General features: G+C 38.0%; 1 protein-coding gene across 1 annotated transcript in view; it reads left to right on the top strand.

Annotated features, from left to right (window-relative positions):
• The first annotated feature begins 845 nt into the window (after positions 1 to 845).
• The window catches only part of LOC123759070 (uncharacterized), a 22,887-nt gene continuing 2,065 nt past the window's right edge, over positions 846 to 21,667 (top strand). Inside the window, exons 1-12 of the mRNA XM_045743890.2 lie at positions 846 to 1,032; positions 4,478 to 4,648; positions 5,167 to 5,261; positions 8,711 to 8,835; positions 12,079 to 12,178; positions 12,883 to 13,015; positions 13,356 to 13,594; positions 16,027 to 16,229; positions 17,349 to 17,550; positions 18,024 to 18,154; positions 18,975 to 19,160; positions 21,110 to 21,667. The exon at positions 21,110 to 21,667 is cut by the window's right edge and continues 2,065 nt beyond it. Coding sequence (XP_045599846.1) covers positions 876 to 1,032; positions 4,478 to 4,648; positions 5,167 to 5,261; positions 8,711 to 8,835; positions 12,079 to 12,178; positions 12,883 to 13,015; positions 13,356 to 13,594; positions 16,027 to 16,229; positions 17,349 to 17,550; positions 18,024 to 18,154; positions 18,975 to 19,160; positions 21,110 to 21,272 — 1,905 coding nt within the window. The 5' untranslated portion in view covers positions 846 to 875 and the 3' untranslated portion in view covers positions 21,273 to 21,667. The remainder of the gene's footprint in view (positions 1,033 to 4,477; positions 4,649 to 5,166; positions 5,262 to 8,710; positions 8,836 to 12,078; positions 12,179 to 12,882; positions 13,016 to 13,355; positions 13,595 to 16,026; positions 16,230 to 17,348; positions 17,551 to 18,023; positions 18,155 to 18,974; positions 19,161 to 21,109) is intronic.

The following is a 21,667-nucleotide window of genomic DNA, read 5'->3' as shown; positions in this document are numbered from 1 at the left end:
AATTGTAATAAGCGGCTGGCGACAAACTGCTAGTTTGCGACTGGCGCCGCTGCTGGGTAGAAGCTGTACAACTGCTAGTTAAAGGCGGCAAACTGCTTGTTTGCGGAGGCACCTCTGCATGCAAGTAGCTAAGCAATAAATAATTGTAATTAATAATTGTAAATATTATTAATACTCATTATAATATAATAAATAAATTTGTCCCATTCCAATGCAGAGTTTTCTTCCACTGTAATAATAATTTTATACTTTTAATACAACAAAAATTATATTATTACAATGCTTCTATTATTTCTAAGGTCCATCATTTCTCAGTGAACCCAGAAATTTATTCCCCTAAATAAATAAACATTATTTTCATTAAGATTGACTTGAAAGCGAGATAAGTTGTGAACGCCAGCGAGCGCACAGGTACAAGAGCGTCCAAAATACTTTAACACAAAAGACATATGTAGAGACAGGCGCATGACTTCTGACTTTGTATTTATTCATTAATATTACATGTTAGGCGTTTACCTTTAATGCATATTCTTATATACAAGTATAACTATCACATAGTAAACGTAATGGTTTATCCAAAATCTGGCCAAAATCTAGTGTTTTGTGCGTTCAGTCATGTTTGTTGGCCTTCAGATGTGTACTGTTAACACTAGCGGGCGTTATTCTTATGAAGCCCGGACTATGTCCATCACATCACTCAACTTTATTTAATAACTATATGCCTGTTAAGTAAAAGACTTTAACTGTTAATAACATTATATTGTGGGTTTCATTATTGACCAATCATATTTATACGAAACATACCATTTTTTTTGTCGGAAAGGATAAAAAAAATAATGTGTACGATCCGTCTTATATACGAAGTGACTGATACTATGGGAAAAGCCGGGATGAATTTACTTCGTCTCTGTCGACGGAACTTCAGTGTTATTCCTGTTTCAGTTGGTCGTCGACAGTATGGCACCAGCGGGACTCACAAGACTGTCAGGATCGGTTGCGCCAGCGGTTTCTGGGGTGACACGCCGACAGCGGGTAGTTATCCTGATACTTGTTGGTATAGGGACTTGGACGGCTCCCTTATGTGTGGTACAGTGGGCACTCTTGAAGGGTAAATCCCAAAAGCCGAGCGATGAAATGAACCCCGCCTGTGTAGGGGGGAAACAAATGCGCCTTGGGGTGAATAACCCTGAATTAGCGGTCTCCGTGGCGCAGGGGTAAAACACTCGCATGGGGCTAAGCGAGCGCTTTGGTCTGGGTTCGTATCCTGGCCGGGGAGGATTGACTGGGCTCCAATCCTTAACTATAATCTCTATTCACCCAGTAGTGAATAGGTGCCTGGTTGTTAAACGATTTGGCGGGCATCGTATTCCGGGGGAAAATAGGATTAAGGACCTACTCTTAATGCTATGTGTGCTAGTGGCTGTACAAGAATGTAACAAGTCTTCTATATATGAATAAAGTTATCCTGATGTGTGTGGCTTGTATTAATTGTTTGGTCTAGGGAAGCTCAAATTAATACAGTACTGTATCTTGATTTGATCTAGTAGTTGGATATGGGTAAAGGGCTGAGGACGGAAGCCCATAATTGTGTCGAGAATACCTTCAACTCGAAGGGATACTGGCATTATTCAGAATGACACTGATGCATATTTGAATTATAACTCGCATGTATTCCAGTTCGACATAAGTAACATGTACTGTACTGTACTTTGTTTGAACGGGCTGCATGTCCACTGTCCACCACTTTAACCTAGATCTTGGTGTCATCTGCAAATCTGATGTAGTTTGTAATATTTTCATGTCATTGATCATACTTGATCTAGGGTATACCTCAATAACTTAAAGGCCTTCTGTCCATGACAGTGGAAGTTATAACATTCCAAAAGACTTGATAGCCTCAACCTTTACCTCCACGAACATTACCCAAACACTAATATCAAGCTACACAGATGGGGCTTGCATTCAGAACAATAATGAACCTTGTTACCAGCACAGTGTGAATCCCACATTACCATTTCAAGCAGGGATGACTATTACCCAATCAGCTATTAATATTCACAGTAAAACTGCTGTGCCAAATCCTAATTGTTTCCTTTTGTCAGAGCTGGAAAGCCTATACTATGAGTTATTAAGGTTCCCCTTCCCCATTTGCCAATGACTGACCTTTCCCAAGATGCAAACCACAATAATTCTTAACTCGCGTACCTATTTACTGCATCAAGTGGTAAGGAAACATGCCTGACTGTCTCTGTCCTGCCTAGGAATTGACCCCAGGACCCCTAGGTGTAAGCAAAGACAAAATACTACTGTGCTACAGGACCACTAAAAATTAGGGAATACGCAATTTGTAGTCTAAAATTGGAATCAAAGTAATCACATCCTGCATCAACACCTGTAAAGAGCAAGTCTTCCCCCCCTGCTTACAGTTCTTCCAACTACACCAATCGGAAGAATATGACCTATCTATGAATATGAATATGAATATGAATCTATCTATCTATGAATATGACAATGGGTGCCAGCACATTGAGCAATACAGTACTTAACAATGATACTGTTGATGTAATGTGCATTGCTTTTACCAATACAGTATGATAAAACACAAGTCACACGCCAACTAGTTACCCATAATAACACAGAAGTAGCCCAAAAATCCATTATTCAAAACTTTGCAGTAAAATGGAAAGCATCATGGTCATCGATGTACTGTACTATGAAACCGTAAAATAATCTCAGGAAATTTGGAAAAACTTAATTAACAAAAACGGGCATAGATATACGGTAACAATTACCAGACTAAGACTGGGAAACCTAAAATTAGCAGCACACAGATACAAATGGAGAATAAACAAAAATAATAATTGAATCCACTGAAAGATTCAAAACAATTGAACATTATTTCTTCATTGCTCCAGACATTTTAATTAAAGAATTGTTTCAAACATTTCAGACTCGCTTTCAAACTAGAATTTATCACCCTCGAAGTGCCCTTCAACATTGGACACACACACTGAGGGGCAATAGACCTCTTGCTATATATAAAACAAGTAGTCAGAGCACTGACTAAATGTCTCTGCTCCATCCAAAAATTAGGCCACATCTAACCTACACAGATATGTATATGCAGTTCTTATTACTCGACAACCAACCATAGAAAGTGGAAACCTTGTATTTGGCAGACCCTGTCAACACTACATCCATCTCTCATTGCTCACTCAAGTCTAACTAAAATCCTTAGATAACCATTGACATGCCACCTTGACTTGTCTCCCAGCATCCCACCTGTACTGCAAACTGCATGTAACATAAAGACCAAAAATTTCCAATTTTTGTTAGTAAATTGGTGTGTGTAAAGTACAATATTCCCAGTAGGTCCATCATTCATTTTACTTTACATAACTGGACAGGAAGCCAATTCCAGGGCATGCCCTTAATTTATTTATTTATTTATATATATACAAGAAGGTACATTGGGTTTGTGAGAATACATTGGATAGTACAGTAATTACATTCTTTAAAGCCACTAGTACTTAACAATCAAGAAGTTTAAAGCACGCTAAGTTAAATAATGTAATCCCATATTTCTGTCTCTATCTGAATATAATCTTGCTAACCCTAAACTTGAATTCGGTTGGAAGGGATATGATGACTCTGGAATAACTTGGTAATAATCTTGGTAATTTATAGAGAATACTGATTTTTATTCCCAAATTTGCTGTAAGTATTTTGTTGATATGGGTCCTATAATACAGTGGTGAGCATAGTCTGTTTACAACTGGAAGGTCCTGGGTTCACTTACTGCATAGGATGGAGTTGTTTGAACACAGTGCCTTATTGGCTGCCTCTCTTTCCTCCCCTAACAGGGAATATATAACTAAAGGCAATTGCTGAGGGTCTCATCCTGCAAAAGTTCAGTCATTGGCCTAGAGGGACCTCAATAAGTCTGACTTGCTTCCTGTCCACAACAGTGGGAGACTTGTCTGTGTATTAAATGTGATTTAGTTTTGGTATGATTTTGATCATCCTGCGTTAATTTTTTTGTAGTGATGTGTTTCTGAGGGTGCCGTCTCCATGCTTGGGTGTAGTAGCACAGTTAGACAGCATAAGGGATTTTCAGAGCTGAAGGCTAATATTTGTGTATCTTTTTATTAAAGTGTATTGAATTACTTCTCATGCTATGCATTTTCTTCATTTGCAGTAATAAGATTAAATTGTTTCATGATGACCAGACCACACACTAGAATGTGAAGGGACGACGACGTTTCGGTCCGTCTTGGACCATTCTCAAGTCGATTGTGAGAATGGTCCAGGACGGACCGAAATGTCGTCGTCCCTTCACATTCTAGTGTGTAGGTCTGGTCATCATACTTTAGCCACGTTATTGTGACTCATCGCCTGCGTAAATTGTTTCATGAATGCATTTGTCTTATTAAACTATAGGTAAAAATAATAAATTAAATTTTTGTTTTTATTTCAGCACCACAACTCATCCACAATGGGAACCTTGACTTCCTCATGTTTGACTATCTCTCAGAGATCACAATGTCCCTGCTTACTGCTGCTCGTGCAAAGAACCCAGAGTTTGGTTATGCTCCAGATTTTGTCCTCTTTGCGATAGGGCCATATTTAAATGAAATAAAAAGGAGAGGCAAGTCTTTTACTTACTACTATTTTGTAATCTTTTTTGGCCAAAGGTTGTTCCACTAGAGATATTCTTTCAAATGCGTCCATGTTTTTCACACGCATTACTATGTATTTTTAAAATGGTTTACATATTGTAATTTTTCTTCTTCTATAAATAGAGAGATCCTATTACTATACTGTATACAAAAATTTAAAATTGCCCTGGAAACGGTTAATGTAAATGAAAATAGATACATGAACTCTGAAATCATTTTGTTACTGGATGTACTGTACTGTAATTGAATCTTGTGGGCAGTCAAAATGCCATCAGTGGTTGAGTTTCTAATGCTAATTTTCTTTATAGATAATTTCTCCTTTCGTTTTTTTCCTTGTACAAGTTCTTTTATAAGTTTCTGATAAGTTCTTTTTTCACTGTACACAAAAAATACATAAGAACTTGTAAATATTTTCTTGTGCACTTATATTTTTACATGCTCTTTATGTACTACGAAAAATATGTTGAAGTTATCAAGTGTTTTGCAGGCATTAGAGTGCTGAGCAATGCTGGAGGCATCAACCCTGAGGGCTGTGCTGCTGCCTTAAGACAAGCTGCTGGCAAGGCTGGTGTAGATTTAAAGGTTAGATACACTGGGATGTGTGTTATTTGCATGACAGGAGCTGGATGGCAATGATAGAAATTTCAAGGAAAGCAATCCTTATATACCCGGTAGAATCCTGAAAGCTATACAATAATTGTTAATCTAGGCAAATTTTCAGTGGTTTCTTTTGGATAGTACGGTATTGGTATGAAGTTCAGATAGTCTTCAGGAATATATTTATGTAAAATCAGATGTTGCAGGCAGACTTGTTTGAATTGTGCCACCTGATGGCTGCACAACTAGTCGGTTTTGCCCATGATTAAAAGCTCTATATTTAATCAACTTCAGAGGTAAATAATCCCGGGTAATGATCAAAAGTACTTCCACAGGTGGGTATACAGAACTGTACTGTACTGTACTTTGGATGCCAATAACAAAGGATTATGATGAAAGTATTAAGGCTGGTACATTCTTGCAAAGTCATTAATATGTATTTTTTTTTAGGCAATAATCATAATTAATGATATATGTATGTTAATTGTTTTGTTTTAATGAAATGTAATATCTTACTTTTTTAAAACAAGTTTGGAAAAAATGTATTACTGGGTACTTTATCAGTACAGTAGTAATCAAGTGAGGCTTAGTTGCATTTATAAATGTACTATACTATACAGTACTATACTTACATTGAAAATAATACTGGCTGCCATGAGTAACAATGTAGCTCATAGAAGTAGAAATCTTTTCATCATTACAACCCACACGCATACAACAGAGCGTCATACGACAAAGTTCATAGGAGAGAAGGGTCATCTGGAGCATTATTCTCATCCTGTAACTACATATTACACTGGATTTGCACCTCACAAAGCGTAGATATCCTTTGTAATTGCTCATCTTATTCTTTTCTGATGTTTAAAAAAAAAGTTTCTCTTTCTTTGCAACATTAATATTGGCACTGTTGCAACAACTGGTATTGGCACTGTTAGGGGTCTAGCATTTTAAAGTAATTTTAACACTGGAAATATTTGCTACAGGTTCTACACAAATGCTTGTGCTGTATACAGAGAGTCAAGTTCAGAGTACGTAAAACAATGTCCTCCAATATTTATTGTCATTGATAACAAAAGAAAGCCTCCCACTTGCTGATTGTAGTCCTTAACCATGATATGATAATGCTTTATTTATCTGAAATAGATAATGTAAGAATTAATTGCACAGTACTGCTTTGTAATACTGTGTGTCTAAAGTTGGGTTTCATTATATTTTTTAATTAAGAACAAAACAATTTTGTTTGGCTCGTGCTGTAGTTCACAAGTAAAGTAACTTTGTGAATTTTAAACAAAACAAATTTTATTTGTAAATTCGGTACAGTACACCTTTAAAACTATTCGGCACTGTCAATATTGATGATTTTTTTTTATACTTGCAATTTTTTAATTTTACCTTTGGCAGTTGTTAATCTACCATACTTTACCATTAGACATTATGTACCAGGGATATTACTTGTCCGGAGAACTACACTGAGAGAGAATTGTAAATTGGTTGAAAATATTGCCGATTCCAGGGAGGTGGCTAAAAGTGAATACAGTACTGTATAGCCAAAAGTTGTGTAATGGTGATGGTGATGAGAAGCAAATTTTTGAATGTGAAATGGAGGCAAATTTGGGAAGTATTTACTTGAAGGGCTCAACAGTTTAAATACAGTACCTTGGAATTTTTTAATTTATGTAAGTGGAATTTGTGGAAGAAATGTCAAAGTGAGCAAATCTGTGTTTGTAGGAGTATAAAGTATGGAATGACAATTGTGCAAAATGTATTGTTTTGAATGTTGTTGTTTTAGATTCAGCTACTTGGAACAAAAAGTTCCAATTAGCACTGGCTATGGTGAGCCCATAGTGGACTTACCTGGCATAGGAGCGGGGCTGTGGTGAGCCCGTAGTGAACTTAGCTGACACAGGAGCAGTACTGTAACTGTGTATTATTGTTTTGAAGTTGGTAAATTGTAAGATTGGGAAAAGTGTTTTGGGATGTGTAGGTCTTGTTAAAAAATGGATGATAAAGTGGAAATGAAAGTGTGTTTAGTGACTCTTAGAGTAGGGAAAAGAAGGCCAGGAAGTGGGTCGACATGATGCTTATGTCAGTGTCTGTGGGCGGCATTTTCCAGCATTTTCCACCTCCAGCTTTTGTTACCTGGTGCCTTTGTGTATACACGTACAGTAAATATGTTCGGAGGTCTCGGTTATACAGTACATATTCCTGTAACTGTAAATAGAGGTGATAACCACAACTTCCACTGAATTACTTGCTTCCCACCTCCAATGCACATGGTTATGTTCTTGCATCTCTTGGGTTCATTCCTGTTTTCTAATTTCCTTATGTCTTCCTTCCCTTGTTTTATTATTCCTTCTTGGGAAAACTGCCACTTTTTTGTTTTGGGGCATTTGCCACCTTTCTGTTGGGCATTTGGCACCTTTTTGTTGGTTATTAGGGATTGTTTTGGCATTTTGGATGCACAACAAAAAAAGTGCTAAATGACCAAACAAAAAGTCCCAAACATTCAACAAAAAATTCCCAAATGTTCAACAAAATATCCCCCCCCCCCCAAAAAAAAAAAAAAAAAAAAATCCAACATGCCCAATACAAAATTTCAAAATAAAATTAGCAAGGAAAAAATTACAAAAAGCCCAACAAAAAAAGTGCCAAACGCCCAGCAAAGAGAGTCGCAAGTGCCCAGCAAAAGAGTTGAAAACTCCCAGCAATAAAGTCAGAAATGCCAGCAAAAGGTGGCAAATGCCTAGCAAAAAGAGTGGGAAATGCCCAAGAGATCACCATGCCTCAGAGCCTTTCTTGCCTGCCTCTTGCATATCCAGCACTTCTGAACTCCTCCCAGGAGGTTGGTCGATGTCTCCTCTGCCTTGGACCTAAAGTACTGCCAGTCTACATCCACCTCGTGGCTTAGATCTTATCTTACTTGGGCGACGAGCTGTACGAACTGTCCTTATGCCTCGGAGGTTTGTGGTGTCTGGGCAAAGCCTGCTTTTCTGGCTTGGGCAGCTATGTCAAATCAGGGCATTCTTCCATTGGTCACACCTCTTAACACCCAGCCAATTGATCTTTACATCCGGGAAACTCAGTGTCCACACAGCCGGAGTCTACTTGGCAGGAAATATCTTCCCTGGGCCCTGGGTTGACCCACCATCTTTGCTGCTGTTGCCCCAGTCTCTTCCTCCGTCCCAACGAACTGAAAAAAATAAAAAAAATTGGCATCTTGCCTCCCTCAGAGTATAATAAAACGAAACTAGAAGTCTTTTAGGCTTTATTCAGGTTTGAGTATGACTTTATCAGGTGGGAGAGATGAACAAACCATTGGTTCACGTGAACTGTTAATATTGTCCAAATCACCCATAATGATTATGATGACTGTTATACCAATGCTAAAGTCTTTAGTATGCTACAGTATTAATTGTTGTTCAACTACTTGAAAGGTAGCAGTCATCACAGGAGATGACTTGATGCCCAGGAAGGAAGAGTTGATAACATCTGCAGTACCAGATATGTTGAGCGGCCATCCACTTCCACAGACAGTCCATAGCATAAATGCTTACCTTGGGTAATTATTGGTGCCTTATTTATAATTTGATATAAGCACACAACAAAATTATTGAATTTATGAGCTAATTAATATAGTGGGAAGTTAGGTTATAAATATATTATTTGAAGGGAAAATGGATAAATGGTTATGTTTACACATAAAAAAACATCAAAGAATATACTGTACTGTATTTGACACTGGGTACTTTCCCCCTTGGGTAACAGTGACCACATCCCTTTGGAAATAAAATATGCAGAACTTGGCAAGTTATTTAATGAATTTGGTTGGAAAGATTTGTTTAGCAAAGAAATGAGGTGTTTGCCAAATTTTGTGAGATATATGAAGATACAACAAAATGTATACCAAGATAAAGCAATAGAACTAGAAAGCAGGATAGGTTCAAAATAATGTGAAAGAGCCAGAAAACAGAAGACAAAGAAAATTAAATCAATGTAGGCAGAGGCCTAACCCTCAAACTCAACAACAATACAAACATCAAGAATGACTACACGGCAGTAAGAAGAGAAGCAGAAAAACTTTGAGAGGGAGTGCATGATAAGAGGGCATAACTTTTGTTCTGTGTTCAAAGGAGAACTCGACAAATACCTCCAAATGATACCTGATCAATCAGGCTATGATTCATATGTTAAGCTACGGGCAGCCACATTCAACAGTTTGGTTAACCAGAACGCCAACTAAGAGGCTTGGTCAGAAACTGGGCCACGGGAACATTGATTCATGGAACCATCACAAGATAACCACAAGGATGGTGTACAGCTGAACCAGGTCTATTTTATAAACTCATTAAAAGCAACTTGCATGTAAAGGATCCGGAGGTTGAAAATACGAAACACATTCACGGAAAATGAAAATAAAAGTACTCTATGTGAAACACGGGCGCCTGACAGCTGAGTGGACAGTGCTTCGGATTCATAGTCCTGAGGTTCTGCATTCGATCCCCGGTGGAGGCGGAGACAAATGGGCAAAATGTTTCTTTCACCCTGATGCCTCCTGTTACCTAGCAGTAAATAGGTACCTGTGACCTAGACAACTGCTACGGGCTGCTTCCTGGGGATGTGTAACAAAGAGGCCTGGTCGAGGACCGGGCCACGGGGATGTTAAGTCCCGAAATCATCTCAAGATAATCTCAAGATAACACTAAGCGAACAGTTGCAAAGTGTGTTTGTACAAAATGAAGTCTTCAGTGCACCAGACATGGTATTAATTTAAGAGCCTATGATAAAGTACATAGAGGTATTTTGAAACGAAGTGGAAAAAATGCTCATGAGCTAGGTAGAAAAAAGAGAGTGGGCCCCAGATGGAGTTTCACCTTGGGTTCTGAGAGAATGGGCATATGAGCTTGGCACTCCAATTGATTTTTCAATCATCTTTGTGTACAGGACTCTTGGCAGATACTGTACTGTATATGGAAAAAAGCAAATATAGTTCCAATCTGTAAAAATAGTATCAGGGAAGACCCTCTTAATGATAGACTTGTATCGTTGACAAGTGTTGTAGTCAAATCACTTGAAAGATAATTAAAATCAGAAGGGCAGAACACCTAGAGAGAAATTATATACAGACAGTCACGTGCTTTGCAAATGCCATGTGTTCAAAACTACCAGTTTTCCAATCAGGGTCAGTTCGGTTACTCAAGTTCGGGAAGCGCGAGGTTCACATAAAATAGTCTGGGAACCTCATCGGGCAATCGTCCGCCAGGCCTCGTGGGCCAGGTGGCGAGTGGGTAGGTGGTTTTATGGCCTAGTTTGCCCACTGACCATGTCGGGCGCCACTCTAGTGGCTTCTTCCCTGTGACGTCACAGATTCACAGCCCATTGTTTTGATTTGTCACAAGACCAGAGTGTTCATTCCGTCACTTTGTTGGGTATATCGTCAAATAAAATATGGTTTTTGAACAGGAAGATCCTGTGCAACAAATCTATTTAGTTTCTATGATAAAGCCACAGATTTTACAGGAAAGAAATGGTTGGGTTGACTGCATTTATCTAGACCTAAAAAAAAAAAAGGCTTTAGATAGTCCCACATAAGAGGTTCTGGAAATTCTAACATACTGGAGAGGTGACCAAAAGATTTTTGATGTGGATGAAAAATGCACTAACTGGAAGAAAAATAAGGGCAGTAATCAGAGGCAATGTATCGAACTAAAGAAGTGTTACTATTGGATTATCACAGGGTTCAGTTCTAGCACTAATAATGTTCATTGGCAATATACTGTAAATGATCTACCAGAAGGAATACAGAATTATATGAACATGTTTGCAGATAATGCCAAGCTACTAGGGAAGATAAGAAACTTAGATGATGATTATTGCCTGCAAGAAGACCTGGACAAAATAAGTGTATGGAATAACACTAGGCAAATGAAGTTTAATGTGAATAAAAGCCACATTATGGAATGTGAAATAGGGGATAACAGGTTACACATGCCCTACGAATTGTGTGAAAAACTTTTAAAGCGTTCTGATAGAGCGAGATCTAAGAGTGATTCTGGAAAGAAAACTATCACCCGAGTACCATATAAAGAACATTGTGTGAGGAGCCTGTGCTACCCTTTCCACAGTCTTTACAATCAAGGGTTATACAAAGACTTGAATCATGCACACAGTAAATATATTTTAAAATGGCACAGTACATAGTGAAGGACCACTTGTGCACTAGAAAACAGTCTTCATAACTGAGCATCAGTCTCCCGCCTGCTGATCTACATGTTAGTTGGGTTGATTTGGAAGGTGAACAAGCAACTTGAACATTCACACTGCAGTCACTTGGGAGGCTTCATTAAGGATCTGTATCAACATGAATGTACTGCTGGCAGACATTCTGGGCTGGCTTGATCTTCTTTTCAACAACTCTTGTGTCTGTAGTAGCCCTACAAGGACAATTTAAAAATTCCTTGTGACATAAGTGCCTGGAATGTCATTCTGCCTGATTGTATGTATTGTGTGTGACTCATGGGGTATGTACTTGCCTTAGAAAACAGCCAAGTTTAATATCTCAGAATAAATTTGTATATTATTTTTGTAATATCTATTTAGGAACAAGAGTAATCATCATTCACAAATTATGAAACTTTCCTGTCCATAGTGCTGTACTAATCAGCAGTACAGGAACACATTTTGTATACTTACACAATTTATAGCTATGTATTTACTGTACACTACAGTACAGTGTATTTTTGTTCATGCAGTAGACTGCCTTCATTGTGGATGGCAAGAATGCAGTTCATCTTAAATTTTACAGTGCTGGTCCTATAGCACGTGCATTGGATGAAGGGGCCGATGTTGTCATCACGGGAAGATGTTCAGACAGTTCCTTGGCCCTGGCTCCACTTATGCACGAGGTAAGTTGCCACAGTGTTGGGGTTAAAGTCCTAATGTTTTGGAAATGCTAGAGTTAGGTAAACACTAGATACCTTGAGTTAATTTGTGTTTTCTTTTGATAATTACTCAAGGCAAGCAAGCTAACGATCATATGTGGTATTCATATAGACAAAATAAGGAATAATTATGTTATAGAAAATCATGGAGTTTTTAAAGTATTTAACTATACTGTAAATTGATGTGTGGTGTGCTCTATGGGGTTTTGTTGTTAGAATAAATAGATAAAGACGGAGGATTGTATGGAGTTGTGGCAGGTAAAGAAGGCCAAGATGAGAGTGGTTAGATAAGTTTGGTGTGTGGGGTGTATGAAAGAAAACAAAGCACGAGAAGTGATGCACACTACAGGTTTGCAGTGTTTAGATTGCCTCATTTAGGGGGGCTACCTCCTTGAAATATCTTGCTTCAAAAGTAGTGCAGGTACTTTTTTCCACTGTACAAGGCCTATTAGTGAGGAATGCTAGTTTCTAGCAGGTTGCTAATATGCTTTTGGTGTTTTGCTTGCTCTTCGAGTTTTGACGCTCTGGCTGAGGGTGTGTTTGGACAGCGCAAGTGAATACATGTTTCAAATGTTATCAAGTGGCTGTGTGATCGAGGGTTGGTGTATAAGTACTTTTATCACTCACATTCAGTGCTAAGTAGCTCATTACTTTTCTTTTCTTTATAGTTTGGTTGGCAGTCGGGTGATTTTGATCATCTTGCTGCGGGAAGTCTGGCAGGTCACCTGATTGAATGTGGAGCCCAGGTTACTGGGGGAATATACACTGACTGGCAGACAGTTCCAGACTGGCACAACATTGGTGAGGCTGATCATCATTTCTAATTAGTAAAAGTAAACTTGCGTATCCATGTTGATGGATTATACCACTTTAATTGTACAGGTATTGCTGATAGGAAAATAAATTTTTAGGGTAATAAATTTTTTTTTTTTTACTATAATTCTAAATTCTAATCCTTATTTGTTGGACTTTATTTTTGCAGAGGAACTCTCTTGAAAGGTTAGTTGTGACAGAAATACCACATGTTGATTCATATAGAAATGAAGATAAGGGACCTTGAGTTTTTATATTTTAATAATTCATTTAAGTATTTATAAAATTCATTTTATTATCTAATGCTTAGTTGTTGTTTTTGCCCTAGGTTTTCCTATAGCTGAGGCTTCCAACACTGGCAGCATCCTCATCACAAAACCCCCCGGGACTGGTGGTGTAGTTTGTCGCGGAAGTGTTGCCGAGCAGATGCTTTATGAGATTGGTGATCCTCGTGCGTACATACTGCCAGATGTGGTATGCGACTTCACCGGGGTGAAGCTGAGTGAAGTGGAAGACGGGGTCGTTGTTACAGGAGCCAAGGGCAAGCCTGCCACAGATACTTATAAGGTGAATTAATTATTTATTGATCTTGTGTATTAATTCAATAGTAAATTGGTTATATCATGCAATACTAATTTTTAAAATATCAGTACAGTATAATGATAGTCCAAGATTTAATTCGATTTCAGGGATATCATTTAGTGTACAAATGTATACAGTATTTATTGCCTTATTGATATCCCCCCCCCCATTATACCTTTTGCGTATTTCGGTCTTGTCCCCCTTTATTGTTATTCTCGAAAAGGCAAATTAAACTTATCTAATTACTCTTTATAAAGAAGGTTTTAAACTTCTGTGATTAGCTCTGTCATCCTTCTGTTTGTTTACTAAAATAATTTGTGTCCATTCTATAATGTGGATATGGAAACCGAGATGCATACTCTAAATGGGACCTAACCATTTAGGTCCCGATTGCTACATCTTGGATTAAGCCAAGATGTAGGAATCGCTAGATCTTTCTGAATTAGCTGCAGCAGCAGCTTCAAGACTTGGCAAGTTTACCGGTCGGCTGAGCGGACAGCACACTGGACTTGTGATCCTGTGGTCCCGGGTTCGATCCTGGGCGCTGGCGAGAAACAATGGGCAGAGTTTCTTTCACCCTATGCCCCTGTTACCTAGTAGTAAAAATAGGTACCTGGGTGTTAGCCAGCTGTCACGGGCTGCTTCCTGGGGTGGAGGCCTGGTCGAGGACCGGGCCGCGGGGACACTAAAAAGCCCCGAAATCATCTCAAGATAACCTCAAGATACCCACCTTAGGCTTCAGTTTCTTGAGCTTGTTATGACCAGTTATAGGCTTAGCCTAGGTGTTCTTGAACAAGTTGTAGCATACTCTCGAGGTCTGGAGCAGAGCATGGCGAGACACACACAAGTGAGAATAAATTTTATTTGGAGATAATGCCTGATAGAGCCCTTCAGATAAAATGCTATCTACAAATAGTGTTCCATCTTGGTATTTCTCTGCATCATGGTCAACATACGTACTCCTTTTCAACCATGGTTGTTGTTACTTTATAATGCAGTAATGCACATTTTGTAAAGCATAGTTTGCATTAAAATTTCCCAAAATGCTTTGCAAATTTGTGTCTTTATTTAATATACATTTTCTGTACTAATTTTCCACTGCCGTATGTTCTTGTGTATGCTGTATTTATTAAATAATAATAATAACTTATTATTCAGGGGTAATGATGCTAATATAGAAAACTAACTAATGTAAATTCAAATTTGCCTTAATTTTATGAGCAATCTCATTTGGTGGCCAGATTTTTAAAAAGCTAAGCTGGACAATATTGAGCCACACACTAGGGCACTAGCACAGTCTCGGGTGGTCCCCTTGCTTTGTGTTTGCTTCAGTGCATATGTCCACTGCTTCCCACCACCAGCTATTTTTCACAAGCTTTTCTTTCCTCCCATCATCTATCAGACAATTCTGGTTGTCGTCCTTTTGTACGATGGTTTGATGTTGCATAGCTCGGCATTTTTAATAGCTTCATTGGGTGGTGATACTTTGCTGACCCAATATTTACCCTGGGGCTCATGATTTGAATTTCACCACTTACAAGACAATTTTTTTTTTCTTTTGGCAAAGTCTAATAAGTGTCGAGAGAAATTTGATTTAAGGTTCGCAAACTTTTGTGCCACTGTGGGGTGTTAGGTCGTTTGCCCTCATGATGATTACCTCGGGTGGTGGTAGTGCTTGTTGTCTCTACTCCCTAGTCTGCATGCCTATCTCTCTCTCATCCTCCATCACCATCCCCATCCATATCTGTCTACATATGTGAAATCCACCAAGTATTAATCATCTACATTCTACTTTGTTATAGATACTGTTGAGTATCGTGGGTAAGTACCCTTCCTGTTCTATCTAATTTTTCTTGGTTATGTGAAATGTGTTACCAAGGCTTATCTTGGATTAAATGAATATGAAGTTTTGAGTAATTATGAAAAGCAGTTATGCCTTTTTGAGCATAATTATTCTGTTGCGCTTGGTTCTGCCGATCATCTCCTGTTCTCTCCTGTGTGCAGATTTCGTGTTTGCATCTGAGAGAGTGAGACCTGAACCTGGTCGTGCTCTGTCAAGTGAGACAGGTTGAGCCTTGGTGCTACGACAATGAGCAGTTACAAGTCACTCTTGGCAGTCATTTGTAATTTCCAAGGTTGGATTCTGTAGAGATTTCAGTCTCTTTTTGGAGGTATAGTATCTCAAATGGTCATTCTGTACAAGATTGAGTTTTTTCTGCACCTCCAAGTTCCTTGTATGACAGCAGGGAAGCTTGAAAACATCTCTGCAGTGTTGTTCTTGGATGTTGTCCCTTTCTTAGTAATATTGGATATTGATCACAAAACGTTTAAAATGTTTAAAAACGTTTAAAATGATGTTTAAAATATCGGCAACTTGATGATAACCGTTGCATTAATGCAGTGATGTTATATTTTAGGCTAGTGCTACATACATGGATGGCTACAAGATGACAGCTGTGTGCTGTGTTGGTGGGCCTAAGAGTAAGGAGAAAGGAAAGAAGACAGCAGAGGCCATTCTAAAACGATGCAAAAATATTTTTAAAATGTTGAAAATTTCAGACTTCAAGAGAACACACATCCAAGTTTTAGGAGGTGAAGATACGTATGGACCGCATTTTAGGTATGACAATACAGCATTTTCACTATAAATACAGTACTGTGTTACCCATTACAGTACTCATGGGATTTTTGTTTTTTCACTGTGAATGTGAAATGTCTGTCAGAGTATGCCAGGTTTGTATAATCTCCCCCATGGTTGTTCTGTGTATGTGAATGGTCTAGATAAAAATATTAAAAATGGTGTGAAATTAGGATATAAAACAAATAAATGGAACATGATAGTGGTTTATAAAATCTGTTGTATGCACATGATAGTTCTAGCAGGAAATTATGTTGTAGGTTATTAATTAATAATAAGTTGATGTATATGATAGAAAACTACCAAAAGTGAATGTGGACAAAATGAGGTAATGAGAGGAGGAAACTGTGTGTGTGTGAGAAATAGGGTTAAACAGAGAAACTGAGATAGAAATAAGTCAGAAGAAAGGTGGGCAGCACAATGAGTGTATCTGGAGAGTGAGTATTTAACATTTTTTAAATAACTTATTGGAAATGCTCCATACATGTGTTATTGCAATGTTGCAATGCAAACTAAATGTGATACTGCAGTATGTAGTGCTTACCTATGTGTGTTTGTGGAGAAGAAGATATAGCTTTTGAGCTCTGCTTCTGCTTTTATTTCTGGTACGTTTATTCCTCCTGACGTGTCAGTCCTGTACTGTGTCATAAAGCACTTGCCTCTGAAGCTGTGAATGGTGGCTGCTTCCACCACCAAGGGCTCAAGGTCATTCTTCTTATTTACCAATCTTACTACATATGAGAATTTTCTTCAATTTCTATGGCTCATCTGTAGCTCCAACTTACACACCAACTTACACATCTGAGGTTCTTGTACAATCATCATGCAAGATAAGGGGAATAGATGCAGTCTATACTTTTTTTTCTAGGTAAGAAATAACAGCATGAGGGAGAAAAGTTGGAAGATGTTGAATGGATGGAGTTGTCTTTTTTGAGTCTGACCCATCTATTCTCAGCAAAAAATGAAAGTGTTGCATATGGCCATCACACCAGCAAATAACTATGCAACACATTGGCTCAACCAGTTGCCCAAATCATTTATGTAATATGGCTTCCACAAATAAATATATTATTTCATTGCTTTTTCCTCACTTGCCCACAGTTCAGTTGATGGTCCTCGAGAAGGAGTAATATGGATTTCTGTCCACCACTCAGATAAGAAAGCCTTGGAACTTTTCTCCAGAGAAATTGCAGCTGCTGGCACGGGCATGGCTCCTGGATTAACTTCCATTGTAGGTGGTCGACCCAAGCCATCCCCATTGTTACGTCTTCACTCGTTCTTGATAAAGAAAAATGAATGCAAGGTAAAGTGTTATTTTCAGAGCATCTGTGTGCTGGAGAAATATCGGTTAGTCAAGCAGCCACTCTGTTCTCTCATACTCTGCTCTTGCATCATGTTTCCAACTCCTCTGTGTGTCTTTCATAATCTCTCATGTTAATTGAATAACAGTTGTGTAAACCTCAACACTTTCTGTGATAAACCTACCCAGATGTCATTGTTTTGCCTCTTTGCTTGTATTGAGTTGTGAATGTAACATGACAAATGGTAACCACCAAGTAAAGTTGTACAGTGGCTGCTGATGACCTTCTTGGCTCTCCACTACTTTTTGCAATAATGTGAATGATATAGCAAATGGATAAGCTGTGTAATTTTGTATTTAACATTTTCACTATCCCTTTTTTTCGCAAAAGATGGTACCTCCCCACCTCGATGAGCAGGAAATGGGTAATGATAGGAATGAATTAATTTGAGTTTCCTCTATTTCCATTTGTGTAGATAAACATCAGCATGGATGGAAACAAGAGAGCATATTGTGAGTCTTCAGATAGTTGGGTCTCTTCAGCTGCCTACAATTATGCTGACCAGCCTGTTTCTAGTGTGTCTGGCTTGGTTAGTGGATCAAAAAGGTATGCATTTGTGTTTTAATATTAATATTTTAATATTAAGATTTATTTTAACTTGGGAAAACTTCCTAGAAAAAACACGTGTTTGTCTTAAATGTTTGTGGACTAGGATATAGTTCAAGATTGGACGAACTGGTATCAACTGAACTCACAACACTTCCTAAATATAGTTTTACTTGATTAACTTCACAAGACCATGTTACAAGGGCAGAAAGTAAAAAGATTGCTTCGCTAATGTCGACTAATTAGGTATTCATATAAGTCATTCGTAATCATTGTAGATATTAAATAAGAACAATATTTCTTGTGCATTTTGTTACCATGTATCTCTTGAGGCTGAGTGAGGGGCTGACTGTATAAACTGAGCGAGTGGGAAGGGGGAAGGAGCCTGGCATTTGTGTTTTTTAAGGTACCTGCATTTCATAATATTGTATACACGAGATGTTGAGGAATTATGATTTTTTAAATGGAGTGCCATATTACTGTATGTGTACTATTAAGATAAGTCTGGCATGGGGATAGAGGATTCCTTTCTTCACAAATCTGTGAATTACAGTTGGGTTCATTCTTGTCTTGTAATCGGGAACCTTGGGTTCAAATCTGGGACAGAAATTGTTGGTCACATTTCTTATCACTAATGCCTTTGATCACTAATTATGTATTAGTACAATACAAACACTCTCGTTAATAATGTGTGCTGTTTTGATTGTATCCAATGATTGTTTTATTATGTATGAATGTGTATAATTTGTTATATTAATTGATATAAATATGCATCTGTAAAGTTGCCAAATAATATTGTCAAGTATTTAATTTCCCTTAGCTATCGCCTTGAAGATCTGGCTTTCACCCGGAGTGGTGATAAGGGTGACTCTTGTAACATTGGAGTGATTGCTCGTCATCCTGCCCTTTACCCTTATCTGAAGAAGGCTCTTACATCTCAGTCTGTGGCTGATTATTTCAGCCATGTGTTCCCAGCTGATGTCAACCCTGTGGAGAATATAAAAAGGTATAGTTAGTAGTTTTCTCTTAATGTTCAATGTAGCCATGTCTTGCTTGGCGAATAAGATGTATTCCACGGTCTTCAGTTACTTAAAATTCGCTCTGATCTTTTTGTTTGTCCTTTTGATTCGCATGTTAAAAATCGAGATGCATTCTAGCAACTAGTTTTAAAATAAGGAAAGCATTAAATTGTATAATTAGCAATAAAGAAAATATTTACCACGTATGAAGAACCACAGTTCTTGCAAGGGGGGTCTGGCATATTTGATGGGTGGATTGGTGGTTGGCGTGTGCTGCTTGTTCTTGGAAGAATATTCTGATGAATCGTGTGGTTCAGGCATGAGTAAATGGGCACCACATGTGGAAGGTATTGGAGATGGTTTTTGATTATTGATCTTTAGAAAAGTGATGAAGAACACTCGAATACTGTATTTGCTTTTGTGAAATGCATCTTGTTTCTTACAGTGCCACCCTTTGTAGCATGGCATCACCACCTCTGTCACACAAGAATATATATATACTGAGAATGTGGCAGCGAAGTGATTTGTTTTTAACCTAAGTGTAGTTACTCATCCTGTAACTACACCTGGGTAATTACAAATCACTTCGCTGCTACATTCTTGGTTCAACTCGTACAGGGCATGGATGACTAATCATTCTTCACTTTTTCTACTACCATCGGTCAGATGTCGTTGGGAAATTGTTGTTCAGTTTCTTGGTAGCTGCAGAACCATTATCCTCTGCACTTGAAAATTGATTGTTCCTCAACTGAACATAATCCTCAATTGTTTGTTTTTCACAAAGAGACTTAACACTTCCTCCACATCAGTCACATCCATTAAACGAAGTCCATCATCCCTGGCAAATTTGATGATCTTATCAATATAATAAAGTGACATGAATATCTGTGAAGTCGTTCTTGCATTCTTTCCACAATTTTCCCATGCATTCTTTTAAGTATTGTCACTTCCTTTCAAGCCTCAAATATTTTCAAAAAGGCATTATGACATTGAAAAATGGGCCATGTCTCTAGTTACTCTCACATCCTTATCAGTTCTGTGGACAATTATTCTGCATCATTCACTGAACATAGTATGCCTTAAAGGCTTTTTGTTTACATGTGATTTTGACCCAGTCAAATACATTAGTAAGTTAGTGTTTACTCAATCCTTCTTATTGAAGCACCAGGTGATGGGAAGGTGGGATTTGATATAGCATTTATAAGCCTTGATATTTCTGAATAGTTTACAAATGGTGGCTGCAACTTGCAATCACCAGTTGCATTGGCACCCACAGGAAGAGTAAGTTGGTCTTTGGCCACCTTTAAGCCAGGTGCAATCTTTTCTTTGGATAAAAAGGGGCTTGTTGGCATTCTCTACCAAGATAAGTCTCATCCATGTCGATCACTTGGTCAGGTGAGTAACTACCTTCCTCAGTATTGTTAAAAGTACAGTACATGTACTTAATCCATGCATACCTCAGATGCTGCAGTGTTAGCACTTGCTATCTTGCCAATCATCTTGAGGTGATGTAAATTACAGTTCACGTAAGATTTTATTAACCACCCAGTATTACAGTAGATTGATGAATGTTAAGCCATGAAGGCTTGTGTTACAAGAATTTAATTTTGACACTGGCAATATTATTAAGGAGGTTTGCATGATGGCTTAACTTTAGGGTGTACTGTAGAAGTGCAAGCAAAGCATTTGTGCATTAAAACCAATGATATTTTATACTTTGGCATATATAGTATAGTATATAAAGCACTATTATTTATCTTTTTAGATATCTTGGTTCAGGGTTAAACACAATGGTTGCTGCAAGATCTTGGGTTGTTTTTGAATGGTAAAAACTGAAAAAGTATACGGTATACTGTATACTTTATATGCAGTGTATGACTGAATTAATAGTTGGTAGTATTACTTCTGATACAATGCTTGTTAACACTTGACACAGGTATGAGGTTGATGGTATCCATGGTCTCAATTTTATCCTTGAAAATTCCCTTGGCGGTGGTGGTGTGGCATCTCTTCGCTCTGATCCCCAAGGTAAAGCATACGGCCAGATGCTTCTCGACTTCATTGTGAAAGACATGCCAGAAGTTCAAACTCTTAAATGAAGAGGAGTAGAAATGTGTTGACGTGGTACAGCAGCCAGTTGTCGTTCGGGGAGTTTTTCCAGTTCAACATATTTTGGTAACATTTGTTTTGAATAAACATGAAAATTAAATTTGTTAATGGATCCCAACTGAATACTGTTCACTCAAAAGCTGAAAGTTTCAATTAGTTGTGATCATGTTTGTTATAAGTATTTGTTCAGTTACATCACATAGCACAAATTATACTTGAAATTTAGCTGGAAATGAGACCAAAATGAATGAAAATTGAATTGTAATTTGCAAGAGTTGTTTGCATTTCAATTACAAACAATCTTCGGAATTTCTTAATTGAGAGAAATGTCAGATTGGGACATGAATTTTTGCCATGGTAGCTAATTTTTTTTGTTCGTAAAAGC

This window comes from Procambarus clarkii, chromosome 15, assembly GCF_040958095.1.
Source record: "Procambarus clarkii isolate CNS0578487 chromosome 15, FALCON_Pclarkii_2.0, whole genome shotgun sequence".
Classification (NCBI taxonomy): Eukaryota; Metazoa; Arthropoda; class Malacostraca; order Decapoda; family Cambaridae; genus Procambarus; species Procambarus clarkii.
The sequence above is the reverse complement of the archived record's forward strand: the minus strand, read 5'-3'. Positions and strand labels throughout refer to the sequence as shown.